Genomic DNA, 18,821 nt, shown 5'->3' with positions numbered 1-18,821 from the left:
TGTAGTTCTGGATGGTCCTTCTACTGTAGTTCTGGATGGCCCTTCTACTGTAGTTCTGGATGGCCCATCTACTGTAGTTCTGGATAGCTCTTCTACTGTAGTTCTGGATGGCCCTTCTACTGTAGTTCTGGATAGCTCTTCTACTGTAGTTCTGGATGGCCCTTCTACTGTAGTTCTGGATGGCTCTTCTACTGGAGTTCTGGATGGCTCTCCTACTGGAGTTCTGGATGGCTCTTCTACTGTAGTTCTGGATGGCCCTTCTACTGTAGTTCTGGATGGTCCTTCTACTGTAGTTCTGGATGGCCCTTCTAAGGTAGTTCTGAATGGCCCTTCTACTGTAGTTCTGGATGGCCCTTTACTGTAGTTCTGCATGGCCCTTCACTGTAGTTCTGGATAGTTCTATTGTAGTTCTGGATGGCCCTTCTGCTGTAGTTCTGGATGGCCCTTCTACTGTAGTTCTGGGTAGCCCTTCTACTGTAGTTCTGGATGGCTCTTCTACTGTAGTTCTGGATAGCCCTACTACTGTAGTTCTGGATAGCCCTTCTACTGTAATTCTGGGTGGCCCTTCTACTGTAGTTCTGGAAAGCCCTTCTACTGTAGTTCTGGAAAGCTCTTTGCTGTGGACGGTACAAACTGTTCAAAACTAGGGCCCAGTTTTTCTCCTGGTCAGGTCACGATGGGGTCAAGGGGCAGTGGGAAACTCTTGGCCCCAAGAAGAGTGGAGGCAGTGGCACATTGGGTCAGGTTTTACTAGACCATGTGATGTGAGCAGGAACAACTCTGGGCCCTGTATATAGTGTTCAAACGAATGCTACTTGCTGTACCGATCTCTTATCTCAGAACTGGATTGGGTATGGGCAGCAGTCTTTAAAAAAAATCTCATTTCATGGGTTGTCTTTCATATTCTGTCTTTCACTCTTGAAAATATGTTTTTAGAAAAAAAACATTTACTGTTTTTTAAGTTGAAGGGCTGTTCTGTGTTTTCAAAGATAGATGGACATTTTCAGATGTGTCTTTAGTATTTTCTCCCCACTGTGAGGGGTTGGTTGTATATGGTTAGGATTCACTGGAGCATTTTTACATGTACACAACAAAAATCACACCGATTGTTGCGATTAGTGTTCTTATTCAGACGTCTCATCCTGGATAGGGATACTGTATGTAAAGCACTTTGGTTTGTGATTGAGTAGCCAACTTGACTTAATCCTCTTGGGATCATGGGAGTCCACCATGGCTCTCCACATCACTCTTCTGTGAGGGCATTTTCCTCTCGCTAGGAGACTTCACTCAGTTCCTGTGGAGGGTCTCCTGTTAGTTCTAGGCCTTCCCTGCTTTATCTTTCCTTTCTAGTCAAGTGGGGGTTTTGCCTTTGCTGAAAGTCTCATCCATTTCCTTCTCCTGATCAGACTGATGAGTGGTGCTATACAAATCAAATGCATTCTTATTACAATTCTAAGGACCAGTTTCCTGGACACACATCAAGCCTAGTCCTGGACTAAAAAGCCTGCTCAGTGGAGTCTGTATTGAAAGTACATCTTAGTCCAGGACCAGGCCTAACCTGTCTGGGAAATGGACCCTTGTGTGTATGATCAGTGGTACTATGCAAATAAAATGCTTAACGTTTTAATTCGGTCACAGTACAAATTAAAAGCATTAACTTCAATATTCATACATGAATGGGCCATATTGTGAATATCATTTCATCTGACAAAATGGAGGACTTCTATATTCATACATGAATGGGCCATATTGTGAATATCATTTAATCTGACAAAATGGAGAATTCTATATACATACATGAATGGGCCATATTGTGAATATCATTTCATCTGACAAAATGGACGACTTCGAAAGATCTTTAATTGTTCTGTTTTGGACACATTAGTCGTTAGGTACAGTATAGTTGTTTGCATCCATGGACAGGTTCCTGTCCGCTGTGCGGTCTGAACTACGTCAACATTTGCATTGGTAAATGTTCTGCAATCTGCACTGAACACCCAGTCTGACAGAAACCTGTAGTTAAAGTATCACGGCTTTAGAGACCGTCTGCATAGAACCTTAACCGCTAGCCAAAAACCTTTAAATGAGATCTTCCACCCAGATATACTTGCATGCATTCTTCATCAGTTACCATGAATAGTGACTAATGTGAAAGGTCTTGACAGAGGTACATATGATGGATAGACCTTCATAGTGTAATGACTAACTGAAAATGAGAGAGACAACACAGTGAACCAATTCAAATACTCTGAGTAACAAGTTCACTTACTGCTCTCACTCTTAAATCTATAAAGGTCCAAGTAGCGGACTGACACTAAAAAACAACATTAAATTAGCTTCCTATCTTAATGACATGCAAATAGATATTAACTCCAAATGAACATAAGTTAACAGTGAGAAAAGTTGTGTGTGAACTGGCTATGGGACTTCATTCCACCCTCTTCTTATTGACGATATAGGGAATAGGGAGTAATTTCAGACACACCCTAGGTTTGAAATAACCTGTCATGAATGGTGCTGCTGGTATACGCAGGTAGGCGAATAATAAATCACCACAGCAGAACAAAAGGAGATGGGAAAAAATCATTTAGGACTTGAAGAAGTGCAATAGAAAAGAAGTTGTACAGTATTATTAGGTACTCAATGAGAACACGTGTGTCTCTTTGGCATAGAAAAAAATTATAGAAATAGATATCCTAGAAGGGGCATAAAGCCTCTGATGGCAATTAAAATTCTACTTCTAGGGGGTGTAGTGTGACAAAGCGTATCCTGAGAGATTCTGTGGAACAACAGGAAATGGACTGGATCTTTAGGTGAGAGACTGAAGGAAAAATAATAACTATTGTGTCTGCTGGGCTCCGATTGGTGAAGCCTGCTGACACTTGTGGACGCAGGCCAATGGGGTGTCGACTTAGGCTATGAGGAGGCGGTGCACTTGCTGCAGGTGTTGCTGTGATAGGACAAGACGGTGCACCTGCTCCTGGCCCTTGGCACACGGGATGGCCACGCGGCCTACAAACACCGTGCCTCCCTGCTTCTCCTCCTTCGCCTGAGAAGACAGGAGGATGAGAAAAGAGGATGTCAAAGGACAACAAATACAGGTTGATGCATCCACCAGATATCTGTTGATCTCTATCGAGATGTATTCCTTGTATTTGTTTGAGTGCCAACTAAGAAAGTCTGATGTCCGTGTCCATGTGCGTGTTACCTTGACGAAAGAGGAAATGGGAAAGGTGGCAAAGTCAGAGGAGACCTTTGCCCCAGGCTGCTGAGAAACTACGTGCTCTGCCACTTCACCCTGAGAGAGAGACTTGATGTTATGGCCATTTCCATGAAAAACAGAGATTAGTGGACAAAATCTAAGGTGAAGATAAATACTATTGACTATTACTAGGGGTTGATAATATAAATTCAAGTCACCTTCAGCTTGTCCAGGGCGTCACTCAGGCTCTGCAGCCGAGCCGTCTGGTCCAAGAGCTGAGCACTAGCACTCACTGTAGAAGAGAAAGACATATTAGTTCTTCATCTATGTACCAACTCAAAGACACATACCGTGCCTTTAAGAATGTATTCATACCCATCGGCTCCTTCAACATTTTGTTTTTATAGCCTGAATTTAAAATGGATAACATTTGAGTTGTTGTGTCACTGGCCTATGCACAATACCCAATTCATGTCAAAGTGGAATTAATTCATTATTAATTACACTTTGGAATGTGTATCAATACACCCAGTCACTACAAAGATACAGGTGTCCTTCCTAACTCAGTTGCCAGAGAGGAAGGAAACAGCTCAGGGATTTCACCATGAGGCCAATGGTGACTTTAAAACAGTTACAGAGTTTAATGGCTGTGATAGGAGAAAACTGAGGATGGATCAACATCATTGTAGTTACTCCACAATACTAACCTAATTAGGGTTAAACTTATCTGATTAAGAGAGAGTGTTTAATTTTTCATAAATGTTTTACAAATGTTAGAATTTTTCTTCCAGTTTGACCAAGTATTTTGTGTAGATCGTCGAGAGAAAAAAATGACAATTAAATGCCTTTTAATCCCGCTTTGTAACAACCAAATGTGGAAAAAGTTGAGGGATGTGAATACTTTACCTATACTGAAACACAAATAATATAAACTATGCCACACACACACACACGGTTTTCCCGATAGCGATGGAATGTAGGCATACGAGTGTTTTAACGATGCATCTCTCCTACAACGACCGAAGACGTAACATGTTTCCCAGAACACCACGACAGAGAGAACGTTCGCTAAGTGCATCATTGAGGCAGAGTGTCAATACTGATACGATCGAAAGAAATGTAGCACTGCTGTCAGATCAGCCATCTCCATTCAAATCTTACCTTAACATCAGAATGATGTCACAATACTGACGACGGATCAGCTCCGAGAAAGAAATGATCAACTACGGCTGCAAATATTGCGGCAGCTGACTCTAATGCATACCCCATAATAATGACCTAAATCAAGATTTGCACATTGTTACACATCATGGAATATATTGAGGTAAAAATGACAGACAACCTGCAATTAGCAAAATAGAACTCAATTGAATGGGCGTGAAATAGATTTGAATAGGATTGAAATATATAGGCCTGTGTAGTCTATATTACATTGATATTTTAATGCGTTCATTTTGATTTTCATTTGAAGCATATTTTTCATTTCACTTGTTTGTAACAATTGCAAAGACATTGTCAACGTTGTACTTGTAGTCAACTCGGTTCTGAAGTTATCAGCGGTCGCAGAGAGATGGATAATCCTCATGATTCTGTGTTCAGCGGAGATCTTCTGCCTCAGAAGGGCAAAAAAGAAGCATCTGACGACGTACTGAGCTGTTCTGGAGTGACCTGAGGCAGTCGTTACATAACAAGCTTTCTAGTGCAACTTTAGTAACAATGGTTTTCAGAAACAACTCTGAGATTTAACGATGCTCCTACGGAGGTTCTAACCATGAACATAGCCTGTCTTCCTGTTACACAAACACACATCCCTCCCAGTCACCTGGTGTCTTCCTGTTACACAAACACGCATCCCTCCCAGTCACCTGGTGTCTTCCTGTCACACAAACACACATCCCTCCCAGTCACCTGGTGTCTTCCTTTACACAAACACACATCCCTCCCAGTCACCTGGTGTCTTCCTTTACACAAACACACATCCCTCCCAGTCACCTGGTGTCTTCCTTTACACAAACACACATCCCTCCCAGTCACCTGGTGTCTTCCTGTTACACAAACACACATCCCTCCCAGTCACCTGGTGTCTTCCTGTTACACAAACACACATCCCTCCCAGTCACCTGGTGTCTTCCTTTACACAAACACACATCCCTCCCAGTCACCTGGTGTCTTCCTGTTACACAAACACGCATCCCTCCCAGTCACCTGGTGTCTTCCTGTCACACAAACACACATCCCTCCCAGTCACCTGGTGTCTTCCTTTACACAAACACACATCCCTCCCAGTCACCTGGTGTCTTCCTGTTACACAAACACACATCCCTCCTAGTCACCTGGTGTCTTCCTGTCACACAAACACACATCCCTCCCAGTCACCTGGTGTCTTCCTGTTACACATAAACACACATCCCTCCCAGTCACCTGGTGTCTTCCTGTCACACAAACACACATCCTTCCCAGTCACCTGGTGTCTTCCTGTTACACAAACACACATCCCTCCCAGTCACCTGGTGTCTTCCTTTACACAAACACACATCCCTCCTAGTCACCTGGTGTCTTCCCTTAAACAAACACACATCCCTCCTAGTCACCTGGTGTCTTCCTTTACACAAACACACATCCCTCCCAGTCACCTGGTGTCTTCCTGTTACACAAACACGCATCCCTCCCAGTCACCTGGTGTCTTCCTGTCACACAAACACACATCCCTCCCAGTCACCTGGTGTCTTCCTGTCACACAAACACACATCCCTCCCAGTCACCTGGTGTCTTCCTGTTACACAAACACACATCCCTCCCAGTCACCTGGTGTCTTCCTGTCACACAAACACACATCCCTCCTAGTCACCTGGTGTCTTCCTTTACACAAACACACATCCCTCCCAGTCACCTGGTGTCTTCCTTTACACAAACACACATCCCTCCTAGTCACCTGGTGTCTTCCCTTAAACAAACACACATCCCTCCTAGTCACCTGGTGTCTTCCTTTACACAAACACACATCCCTCCCAGTCACCTGGTGTCTTCCTGTCACACAAACACGCATCCCTCCCAGTCACCTGGTGTCTTCCTGTCACACATAAACACACATCCCTCCCAGTCACCTGGTGTCTTCCTGTCACACAAACACACATCCTTCCCAGTCACCTGGTGTCTTCCTGTTATACATAAACACACATCCCTCCCAGTCACCTGGTGTCTTCCTGTTACACAAACACACATCCCTCCCAGTCACCTGGTGTCTTCCTGTTACACAAACACACATCCCTCCCAGTCACCTGGTGTCTTCCTTTACACAAACACACATCCCTCCCAGTCACCTGGTGTCTTCCTGTTACACAAACACACATCCCTCCCAGTCACCTGGTGTCTTCCTGTTATACATAAACACACATCCCTCCCAGTCACCTGGTGTCTTCCTGTTATACATAAACACACATCCCTCCCAGTCACCTGGTGTCTTCCTGTTATACATAAACACACATCCCTCCCAGTCACCTGGTGTCTTCCTGTTATACATAAACACACATCCCTCCCAGTCACCTGGTGTCTTCCCGGTGATGTCGACCACTTTAACTGTGGCGGTCATCTTGAGCAGGGTCCCTAGGAGCTGCTCCGTCTTCCTGTAGAGAATCCCGTGGAGAGTCCCCTCAGCAGGGGGAGAGGAAGAAGAGGTGGCCTCTCTCAGGTGTAACTTGGGGACGTGGAGGGGAGGGAGAGAGGCTAACTGGGCTCTCATCTTCTCTGCCTGGAGGAGAGACAAGATACACAGAGAGTTATCAATAGAGACAGGTACACAGTCGGTTAACTATGAGCCCGAAACATACAAATATCAACAACTTCTGACAATGTATCCATGACTCCACTATTCAATGAACCACATCCAACACAGACGTGATCTGGAAACAAGAAAGAAAGCGTTGATCCATATTTGGATTAGGACTGAATAGAGAGACGATGAGACTTAGTGACACACACACAAAGAGAGGAGTCAGTTCCCTGCAGTGTTCTGACCTTGAGTCTGTTGTTCTCGTTCTTCAGGTGTTTGATACCCAGTCTCTGAGCCTCCACCTGCTGGCGGAGGAGAGGGGAGTCCACCACCTGCATGGGCCCAGACAGACCCCCTGCTCCCGGGGCAAGAGCGGCTGGAGAAAGGGGTGGGGGGGGGGAGAAAGAATTGAGAAATAAAACGAAACCTTGTGAGATAAAAAGGTAAAAGAACAACAAAACAGTAAAAACATTAGGAATATGTATAGTATGAATGACGAGCGAGGTATAAGAGGTGGCGTGTACTAAGGTGTGTGAGGTGAGGGATCAGACGACTCAGGAGCCTCACCTCCGGCGGATCCCGTGACAATGGAGGCGATGCCCGAGGCAGGCGGGGCCCTGAGGCCCTCGATGGTGCTCTTTGATTGGCTGGAGAGACGCTGCTTCAGCTCCGCCTTCTCTGCCTCCAGCTGGTCGATGTCTGCCTGCAGGGCGTCCATGGTCTCCTCAAACTCCCTGTGTGTGTGTGTGTGTGGGGGGGGTTTAAACAAAAACAACCCTTAGTCTCACTGGAGATCTGACAGGTTTAACAATATGGTGATCGCGCCACCTAGCCCTCTGATAGGCTAGAGGAAATCTTACACCTGTCCAGTCCTCTTCCATTTCACAATAGTCCAGAACGCTATAGTCTCTGTAGTGAATACCTAGGAGACAGTGTTGGACATATGCACCTCTTTACTGCACATTCTATAACAATAACGTCCTACTTCCAAACAGTTCAGTCTTACTTCTCTTTCTTCTTGAGCAGGGCCAGGGTCTCATCCAGTTTGGTCTGGATCTTCTCCACACGTTCGTCTGCGTCTTTAGTCGACGTGTCCAGCTTCTTCTCCAGGAGACTGAGACGGACGTGGGCTTCACTCAACTCCTCTCCCTGGGTAGGGAGACAGGAGGGAGGGGGACCAGAGGGAGGGAGACCAGAGGGAGGGAGACAAGAGGGAGGGAGACCAGAGGGAGGGAGACCAGAGGGAGGGAGACCAGAGGGAGGGAGACCAGAGGGAGGGAGACCAGAGGGAGGGAGACAAGAGGGAGGGAGACAAGAGGGAGGGAGACCAGAGGGAGGGAGACAAGAGGGAGGGAGACAAGAGGGAGGGAGACCAGAGGGAGGGAGACAAGAGGGAGGGAGACCAGAGGGAGGGAGACAAGAGGGAGGGAGACCAGAGGGAGGGAGACAGGTGAGGTGAGAGATGGTGCATGTGGAGGAAAATGTGTGAATGTGTATAAGAAGAAGGATGAGAATGACTGGAGTGGTGTGGTGCATGTGTGTGTAAGAACAGAGAAATATAGACATGTCCCTACCTTGATCTTAAGTGACTTCTTGAGCTCCTTGATGACAGTGTCTCTGTCTTCCAGTTTGACTCCCAGGCCCTCTGCATCAGTGATCTCTGCCCTGAGTGCTGCTGCACGAGCCTCTACTGGGGGAGCCTGGAGGAGGGAGGGAGGGAGGTAGAGAAGTAGACAGAGGGAGGGAGGAGAGCGGTGGAGGGAGGGAGGGAGGGGAGGAGAGCGGTGGAGGGAGGGGAGGAGAGCGGTGGAGGGAGGGAGGAGAGCGGTGGAGGGAGGGAGGAGAGCGGTGGAGGGAGGGAGGAGAGCGGTGGAGGGAGGGAGGAGAGAGGTGGAGGGAGTGTGATGGGAGAAACAGGTAAGAAGAGGGGAGAGAGAATGTCAATGTCATGAAATATACTAGAGTTTATTTCATGACATGTTCCAGATGTAATATATAGTATTGTTAGTTTTGAACGGCTGGTAAAGGAGGAAGTCAGTCTCCAGCCATAGCCCCCCCAGTCTCATACCCCCCAGGGAGAAGGTCCTTTTGTAGCATCTAACTCCAAACTGATAAGATGCCTTTTCTAATAGAGCTGCTATATGGAGATCTATCTATCCCGTTCCCTGTGGTCCCTCAGCATCATACTCTCCCTCCTGCATGGAGATCTATCTGTACCTTTCCCTGTGGTCCCTCAGCATCATACTCTCCCTCCTGCATGGAGATCTATCTGTACCTTTCCCTGTGGTCTCTCAGCATCATACTCTCCCTCCTGCATGGAGATCTATCTGTACCTTTCCCTGTGGTCCCTCAGCATCCTGTGGTCTCTCAGCATCATACTCTCCCTCCTGCATGGAGATCTATCTATCCCGTTCCCTGTGGTCTCTCAGCATCATACTCTCCCTCCTGCATGGAGATCTATCTATCCCGTTCCCTGTGGTCTCTCAGCATCATACTCTCCCTCCTGCATGGAGATCTATCTGTACCTTTCCCTGTGGTCCCTCAGCATCATACTCTCCCTCCTGCATGGAGATCTATCTGTACCTTTCCCTGTGGTCCCTCAGCATCATACTCTCCCTCCTGCATAGAGATCTATTTGTACCTTTCCCTGTGGTCCCTCAGCATCCTGTGGTCTCTCAGCATCATACTCTCCCTCCTGCATGGAGATCCATCTGTCCCTTTCCCTGTGGTCCCTCAGCATCCTGTGGTCTCTCAGCATCATACTCTCCCTCCTGCATGGAGATCTATCTGTACCTTTCCCTGTGGTCTCTCAGCATCATACTCTCCCTCCTACATGGAGATCCATCTGTCCCTTTCCCTGTGGTCCCTCAGCATCCTGTGGTCCCTCAGCATCATACTCTCCCTCCTGCATGGAGATCTATCTGTACCTTTCCCTGTGGTCTCTCAGCATCATACTCTCCCTCCTGCATGGAGATCTATCTGTACCTTTCCCTGTGGTCTCTCAGCATCATACTCTCCCTCCTACATGGAGATCCATCTGTCCCTTTCCCTGTGGTCCCTCAGCATCCTGTGGTCCCTCAGCATCATACTCTCCCTCCTGCATGGAGATCTATCTGTACCTTTCCCTGTGGTCTCTCAGCATCATACTCTCCCTCCTACATGGAGATCCATCTGTCCCTTTCCCTGTGGTCCCTCAGCATCCTGTGGTCCCTCAGCATCATACTTTCCCTCCTGCATGGAGATCTATCTGTGCCTTTCCCTGTGGTCTCTCAGCATCATACTTTCCCTCCTGCATGGAGATCTATCTGTGCCTTTCCCTGTGGTCTCTCAGCATCATACTCTCCCTCCTGCATGGAGATCTATCTGTACCTTTCCCTGTGGTCTCTCAGCATCATACTCTCCCTCCTGCATGGCAGTGGCCATCTTGTTCATGGTGGAGATGACAGCGCTGCAGGACTGACGCAGACACTCATGGGGGTTTAGACCTTGGGACCCATACACCTGGAGGGGGGGAAGAAAGAGAGAGAATTAACCAAGAGGACCAACTCTTCATCAATATACCTAACATATGTAAGGACATTTGTCATTACTACACTATAGATACTTTTGTATGTGGACACCCCTTATAATAAGTGGATTTGGCTATTTCAGCCACACCCCTTGCTGACAGGCGTATAAAATCGAGAGCACAGCCATGCAATCTCCATAGACAAACATTGGCAGTAGAATGGCCTTACTGAAGAGTTCAGTGACTTTCAGCGTGGTACTATCATAGGATGCCACATTTCAAACAAGTCAGTTCATCAAATGTATTTCCTGCTAGAGCTGACCTTGTCAACTCTAGGTGCTGTTATTGTGAAGTGGGAACACCTAGGAGCAACAACGACTCAGCTGTGAAGTGGTAGGCCACACAAGCTCACAGAACAGGACCACAGAGTGTTTAAGCAATTAGCGCATAAAAATCATCTGTCTTTGGTTGCAACACTCAATACCGAGTTCCAAACTGCCTCTGGAGGCAACGCCAGCACAATAACTGTTTGTCGGGAGCTTCATGAAATGGGTTTCCATGGCCGAGCAGCCACACACAAGCCTAAGATCGCTTGGCATTGCACATGGTGTTGGCTTGAGTGGTGTAAAGCTCGCTGCCATTGGACTCTGGAGCAGTGGAAACACGTTCTCTGGAGTGATGAATCACGCTTCACCATCTGTCAGTCCAACGGACAAATCTAAGTTTGGCAGATGCCAGGAGGACGCTACCTGCCCCAATGCATAATGCAGTTAAAGGTGCAATTTTGGCCACTAGATGGCAGCAGTGTATGTGCAAAGTTTTAGACTGATCTAATAAACCATTGCATTACTTAATTGGTTTATTGATACATCTTCGAGTTAACTGTGCACTCTCCTCAAACAATAGCATGGTATTCTTTCACTGTGATAAAAACTGTAAATTGGACAGTGCAGTTAGATTAAAAAGAATTTAAGCTTTCTGCCCATATAAGACATTTCTGTGTTCTGGGAAATGTTCTTGTTCCTGACAATGTCATGCTAATCACATTAGTGCACGTTAGCTCAATCGTCCCATGGGGGGGGGGGGGGGGGGGACACCGATCCTGTAGAGGTTCAACAGTTCCATTTCACACCATGCTGTTCATGTAAATAATTTATTATAATTTACCGGTTTCGCCCAGTTATTTATCCCAGGAAAAGGGAGTAGTTTTGGGTGGTAAATCTCGGTAACCGGGTTCCCGACATTCAACCCTAATGGGCAATAATACATTCTGGCCTTTCTCTTTAATTTCAAAGATGAAAAAAAAATGCATGTTTTCTTCTTTGTATTATCTTTTACCAGATCTAATGTGTTATATTCTCCTACATTACATTCAAATTTCCACAAACTTCAAAGTGTTCCCTTCGGTACCGAGAATATGTTTATCCTTGCTTCAGGGCCTGAGCTACAGACAGTTAGATATGGGTATGTCATTTTAGTCGAAAAGAAAAGAGTCCGATCCTTACCTACAACCTCTGCATGATGAATCAACGCTCGGGGTGGGGACAGACCATCTCAGTACGGAGCGCAGTACACAATGCATGTAGACCTAGAGTATCATCTCATCATGGTAACCTTTCTTGTGACAGGTAGGCCTACATTTGCTGCAGCATAGCCTATGATACAGTAACATAAAGGCCGAATGGCATCTATCTCCATCTGGCTTTCGGGGGTCACCTTGTTTTTGTTGTTCATTTTAAAGAGTACACTTCTTTTCTTCTTCTCTTCTTTAAAATGAGTGCCAACGCGAGCACTCTCTCGCTCCATCAACTCCCTTTCAATTACATCCAAAAACAGAGAATCTTGTTCTAGATGGACATACAGCCCAATATATAGGATGTCCTAGTCTACCTCTTTCAGGTAATACATTCAATGCAGTATTAGCCTTAAATTCAGCTAATTAATGGTGGGTTATGCATAATAAAGCTTATAGCTTATCGCCTCAGTTTCTTGCGCAATAAGCACGCACCTGTGATCCGCTGGCCCCTCTCCTTAAATTAGTATTTTTTTTAACTTTCCTTAGCTCTTGGAGTCCCATGTGGGAAAAGCTAGACTAGAATAGCTTGTTGGATATAATTTATTTTTGCATTTCTTATACCAATAGACTATTTCGCTAGTAGACCTCAAGTCTATTGAATATGGTGGAATTACACTGCTTTTATTGATATAAAACATTTGTTAAGTTGGAAAATATGTATATTTTGTAGCTCTTTTGGCTAAATGTTAATTACAACAGATAGAGAATAATAGAAAAATCACTGTGTGGGTTTAGTTTGAAAGAAGAACGAATGCGTGATGGCAGTAGGCTAGAGCAGTTATTTACTCAGACCCATAACCATTCAAATCTTTGTGGAGAGAAGTGAAAGCCTTCTACATCTAATTTTAGTCCTATATTATTCAAGGACGTCATTAGAATGATGAAGGACAACAAAACGTATTTCATTTAACTGTTGAAAGTGACGAAGGAATGAAGCCACAAAAGAGAGAAAGAGGTAGGCTTATAACATTAAGGGGAAATATTATGATATGTACATATACACGTCAGCCTATGAATTATACGAATAGGCCCTGTTATATTTCAAAATTAAAATCAAATTCACTAGCCTGTACTAATTTGTAGGCCGCATGCGTGGGACCAGAATCGCATGTTCTCTTCTGATTTATCATAGTTTGAATGAAGTCCATAATTCCAGTCCATATAATTCAATCCACAGTCAGAAAGATTAGCCTATTGGAGCTAGTTTAATTTATTTACCCAAGAGAGCAAACATCTATGGGCTTTTGTTTTTCTGTGGCGTGTAATGTGGCCTTTTATAGACTTGTTACTGTGTGTAGCCTTGCTATTGTTATTTTCCACTGTCTTTTTCCTGTTGTTTTATTTCTTTACTTACCTATTGTTCACCTGATACCTTTTTTGCACTATTGGTTAGAGCCTGTAAGTAAGCATTTCACTGTAAGGTCTACTACACCTGTTGTATTCGGCGCATGTGACTAATACAATTTGATTTGATTTACAGTATGAAATGGATAACGGCACAAACATTTGGGATTTTTTGGGCTCATTAAATGTCGTTAATGTAGGGATCATAACATCTATTATTATATATGGCTCATCAGGCCAAGGTAGTGTCAGGTTTGACACTCCCGGTTTACCGGGAAATACCGGATTACCCGGGAGAAAAGTGATTTATTCTCAGGATGGAACATTAGTAAAATACAGAGAAAATATTCAACCCTAGTGCAAATTGTAAAGTTTGGTGGAGGAGGAATAATGGTCTGGGGCTGTATTTTATGGTTTGGGCCAGGCCCCTTTGTTCCAGTGAAGAGAAATCTTAACGCTACAGCATACAATGACATTCTAGACAATTCTGTGCTCCTAACTTTGTGGCAACGGTTTGAGGAATGACAATGTCCTTGTGCACAAAGTAAGGTCCATACAGATAGTTTGTCGAGATCCCACTAAACACCTTTGGGATGAATTGGAACGCCGAATACGAGCTAGGACTAATCGCCCAACATCAGTGCCCAACCTCACTAATGGTCTTGTGGCTGAATGGAAGCAAGTCCCCGCAACAATGTTCCAATATCTAGTGGAAAGCCTTCCCAGAAGAGTGGAGGCTTTTACAGCAGCAAAGGGTGGGACCAACTCCATATTAATGCCCATGATTTTGGAATGAGATGTTAGACGAGCAGGTGTCCACATACTTTTGGTCATGTAGTGTACATGTAGCCTATGGTTACTGTATTGTGTGACAGACAGGTCGTCCACATTGATCAAGAAGAATTAGCTCCGGGAGCTAACAAGTGTGTGCCGTATATAGTACCTGTTCAACTGCCTTGACGGCCACATCATCCAGTTTTAGAGCGTTGAGCCCCTCCTGCTCCCCGAGAGGAGCGACCATCTGTGCCCCCGCCGCAGCCACCTCCTGTAGCACGGCAACCACCCGCGTCAGCTGACGCCTGCAGTCCGTCAGCGTCTCCGACACCTGCCATTGGTCCACAGAGCTGTCAGTCACACATTCCCAGAGTATTTCCACCTCCACAAAGTTGACAGTTGCATTAATGTAGTTTATGAAATAAGTGTAAACACTAGGCTCTGTGCTCCAAACGCCAGCCAATAGTCAAGGCCAGCTGGTGTTGTTAGCATAGGGCTAAGTGTGCCAGGTTACTTGATGGTCACAGCTAACATGTAGCGTTCTATCACATCTATCACAACTACATCAATGACTTGAAATTGGCTAATGTTCGCATGTATGGACCCACTGGGTTTGGGTTACGCACAAGACCTACAAAATGTTGTTCATACTGGGGCTCCAAAGATACTGTGAAACACTTAACAAAGCCAAGACTCTCCAACCTAAACGTAAGGCCTAAGCATAGCGCTAGTCACATACCGGAGCTCCAAAAGACAGAGCAGCTGGCACCCCTGGTACATCGGTCCCTGGCATCCTGCGTCTGATCTTCTTACAGAACTGTTTGATGTCACTGCAGAAGGTAAATAACAGAGATAGATAATATATACACACACACACACACACTACCAGTCAACAGTTTGGACACACCTACTCATTCAAGGATTTTTCTTTATTTGTACTATTTTTTACATTGTAGAATGATAGTGAAGACATCGAAATGATGAAACACGTGGAATCATTTAGCAACCAAAAAAAAAGTGTTACAAAAATTAAATATATTTTATATTTGAGATTCTTCAAAGTAGTCACCCTTTACCCTGATGACAGCTTTGCACTCTTGCCATTCTCTCAACCAGCTTCATTAGGTAGTCACCTAGAATACATTTAAATTAACAGGTGTTAAGGAATTTATTTCCTTAATCCCTTAATCCGTTTGAGCCAATCAGTTGTGTTGTGACAAGGTAGGGATGGAATACGGAAGAAAGCCCTATTTGGTAAAATACGAAGTCCATATTATGGCAAGAACAGCTCAAATAAGCAAAGAGAAATGACAGTTCATCATTACTTTAAGACATGAAGGACAGTCAATCCAGACATTTAAGAACTTTGAACATTTCTTCAAGTGCAGTCGGAAAACCATCAAACACTATGATGAAACTGGCTTTCATGAGGACCGTTGCGGTCCTCATGTGAAGACCCAGAGTTACCTCTGCTGCAGAGGACAAGTTCATTAGAATTAACTGCACCTCTGATTGCAGCCCAAATAAATGCTTCAGAGTTCAAGTAACAGACATTTCAACATCAACTGTTCAGAGGAGACTGTGTGAATCAAGCCTTCATGGTCGAATTGCTGCAAAGAAACCACTACTAAAGGACACCAATAACAAGAAGAGACTTGCTGGGTCAAGAAACACGAGCAATGGACATTAGACTGGTGGAAATCTGTCCTTAGTCCAAATTTAGTCCAGATTTTAGATTTTTGGTTCCAACCGCCGTGTCTTCGTCAGACGCAGAGTAGGTGAATGGATGATCTCTGCATGCGTGTTTCTCACCGTGAAGCATGGAGGAGGTGTTGTGATGGTGCTTTCCTGGTGGCACTGTCTGTGATTTATTTAGAATTCAAGGCACACTTAACCAGCATGGCTATCACGGCATTCTGCAGTTACAGTTGAAGTCGGAAGTTTACATACACTTAGGTTGGAGTCATTAAAGCTCGTTTTTCAACCACTCCACAAATTTCTAATTAACAAACTATAGTTTCGGCAAGTCGGTTAGAAACATCTACTTTGTGCATGACAAGTAATTTTTCCAACAATTGTTTACAGACATAACTTCACTTATAACTCACTGTATCACAATACCAGTGGGTCTGAAATGTGCATACACTAAGTTGACTGTGCCTTTAAACAGCTTGGACAATTCCAGAAAACTTTGGATGCTTCTGATAGGCTAATTGACATAATTTGAGTCAATTGGAGGTGTACCTGTGGATGCATTTCAAGGCCTACCTTCAAACTCAGTGCCTCTTTGCTTGACATCATTGGAAAATCAAAAGAAATCAGCCAAGACCTCAGAAGAGAAATTGTAGACCTCCACAAGTCTGGTTCATCCTTGGGAGCAATTTCCAAATGCCTGAAGGTACCACGTTCATCTGTATGAACAAAATGGGACCACGCAGCCAACATACCGCTCAGGAAGGAGACACGTTCTGTCTCCTAGAGATGAACGTACTTTGGTGCGAAAAGTGCAGATCAATCCCAGAACAGCAGCAAAGGACCTTGTGAAGATGCTGGAGGAAACAGGTACAAAAGTGTTTATATCCACAGTAAAACAAGTCCTATATCGACATAACCTGAAAGGCCGCTAGGCAAGGAAGAAGCCACTGCTCCAAAACCGCCATAAAAAAGCCAGACTACGGTTTAAAACTGCACATGGGGACAAAGATTGTACTTTCTGGAGAAATGTCCTCTGGTCTGATGAAACAGAAACAGAACTGTTTGGCCATAATGACCATTGTTATGTTTGTAAGAAAAGGGGGGAGGCTTACAAGCCGAAAAACACCATCCCAACCATGAAGCATGGGGGTGGCAGCATCATGTTGTGGGGGTGCTTTGCTGCAGGAGGAACTGGTGCACTTCACAAAATAGATGGCATCATGAGGCAGGAAAATTACGTGGATATATTGAAGAAACAACAAGACATAAGTCAGGAAGTTAAAGCTTGGTCACAATTGGGTCTTCCAAATGGACAATGACCCCAAGCCTACTTCAAAGTTGTGGCAAAATGGCTTAAGGACAACAAAGTCAAGGTATTGTAGTGGCCATCACAAAGCCCTGATCTCAATCCTATAGAAAAAGTGTGTGCGAGCAAGGAGGCCTACAAACCTGACTCAGTTACACCAGCTCTGTCAGGAGGAATAGGCCAACATTCACCCAACTTATTGTGGGAAGATGGAGAAGGCTATCCGAAATGTTTGACCCAAGTTAAACAATTTGAAGGCAATGCTACCAAATACTAATTGAGTGTATGTAGACTTCTGACCCACTGGGAATGTGATGAAAGAAATAAAAGCTGAAATAAATAATTCTGTCTACTATTATTCTGACATTTCACATTCTTAAAATAAAGTGGTGATCCTAACGGACCTAAAACAGGGATTTTTTACTCAGATTAAATGTCAGGAAATGTGAACAACTGAGTTTAAATGTAGTTGGCTAAGGTGTATGTAAACTTCCGACTTCAACTGTATATGCCACCCCATCTGGTTTTTGCTTAGTGGGGCTATCATTTGTTTTTCAACAGGACAATGACCCAACACACCTCCAGTCTGTGTAAGGGCAATTTGACCAAGAAGGATAGTGATGGAGTGCTGCATCAGATGACCTGGCCTTAACAATCACCTGACCTCAACCCAATTGAGATGGTTTGGGATGAGTTGGACCGCAGAGTGAAGGAAAAGCAGCCAACAAGTCCTCAGCATATGTGGGAAGCTGGTTGAGAGAATGGCAAGAGTGTGCAAAGCTGTCATCAAGGCATAGAGTGTCTACGTTGAAGAATCTCAAATCTACAAATCAAAATATTATTTTAACAACTTTTTTGGATACTACATAATTCCATATGTGTTCTTTCATAGTTTGTCTTCACTATTATTCTACAATGTAGAAAATAGTAAAAATAAAGAAAAACCCTGGAATAAGTGTGTGTCTAAACTGGTGACTGGTACTGTATATATCTTTTTATCATTTATTTCCTTGCAGGTCCTTTGAAAATATTTACATAGCCTTGATTGTTAAATAAACACACACACACTGTAATTTATTCGACATACAGTAATGATTTTCAAATACAAAACAAATAACATTTGTCATGACATTGGCCTGGGGAGTAGGTTTATGACAGTCATAAATACCTCTTCCCCCCTTTTTCCTCTTTCTACCCTACTGATGTTACATTTGCAAACCCCTTGGTTAACATAGAGATTCTGGGAACATCAGAAGGTGGGGGGAAATGAACTATATTCTGGTAATCCGACCAATGGAACATATGCGGTGGTACTTAATGAATATGATGTCAGTTCGGTTGTCATCTGAGACATTCTCATCAATGATAAGATGACAAACTCTACAGTGGAAAGTCTACACATCAGAGTTATCGGATTCACATGGAATTGTTGTTCAATTTAAATGTTTGAATATGAAATTATTCGTGATGGGATGAAATGTGATTTTAGCTTCTAAAATGTGAGATTTGGGTTTTCATAAGATTGGGCTCTGCTCAATCAGTGGCCCACCCCTGTGAAGGGACATGGGCTATAAAACTTTTCAAACACGCCCTCCTCTCCCTTCCTATATAAGCCCTTGACAACAATATAACCTCCTGTTCCGAGGA

General features: G+C 44.4%; 1 protein-coding gene across 13 annotated transcripts in view; it reads right to left on the bottom strand.

The window, feature by feature from the left end:
• Window positions 1–1,842: 1,842 nt before the first annotated feature.
• The window catches only part of LOC110531486 (dynactin subunit 1), a 38,627-nt gene continuing 21,648 nt past the window's right edge, over window positions 1,843–18,821 (bottom strand). For 12 of the 13 annotated variants that reach the window (XM_090183539.1, XM_036987368.2, XM_036987369.2 and 9 more), the window contains 11 exons: window positions 14,913–15,003; window positions 14,343–14,504; window positions 10,341–10,472; window positions 8,546–8,671; window positions 7,978–8,120; window positions 7,539–7,705; window positions 7,217–7,347; window positions 6,746–6,950; window positions 3,421–3,494; window positions 3,209–3,298; window positions 1,843–3,049 (listed from right to left, as the gene is read on the bottom strand). In XM_090183539.1, coding sequence (XP_090039665.1) covers window positions 2,912–3,049; window positions 3,209–3,298; window positions 3,421–3,494; window positions 6,746–6,950; window positions 7,217–7,347; window positions 7,539–7,705; window positions 7,978–8,120; window positions 8,546–8,671; window positions 10,341–10,472; window positions 14,343–14,504; window positions 14,913–15,003 — 1,459 coding nt within the window. In that variant the 3' untranslated portion in view covers window positions 1,843–2,911. The remainder of the gene's footprint in view (window positions 3,050–3,208; window positions 3,299–3,420; window positions 3,495–6,745; window positions 6,951–7,216; window positions 7,348–7,538; window positions 7,706–7,977; window positions 8,121–8,545; window positions 8,672–10,340; window positions 10,473–14,342; window positions 14,505–14,912; window positions 15,004–18,821) is intronic. The other variant, XM_036987363.2, reaches the window with a different exon arrangement.

This window comes from Oncorhynchus mykiss, chromosome 9, assembly GCF_057628025.1.
Source record: "Oncorhynchus mykiss isolate SJ-2025 chromosome 9, ASM5762802v1, whole genome shotgun sequence".
NCBI classification, from domain to species: Eukaryota; Metazoa; Chordata; class Actinopteri; order Salmoniformes; family Salmonidae; genus Oncorhynchus; species Oncorhynchus mykiss.
Note: the sequence above shows the minus strand (reverse complement) of the source record. Positions and strands in the feature narration are given on the sequence as shown.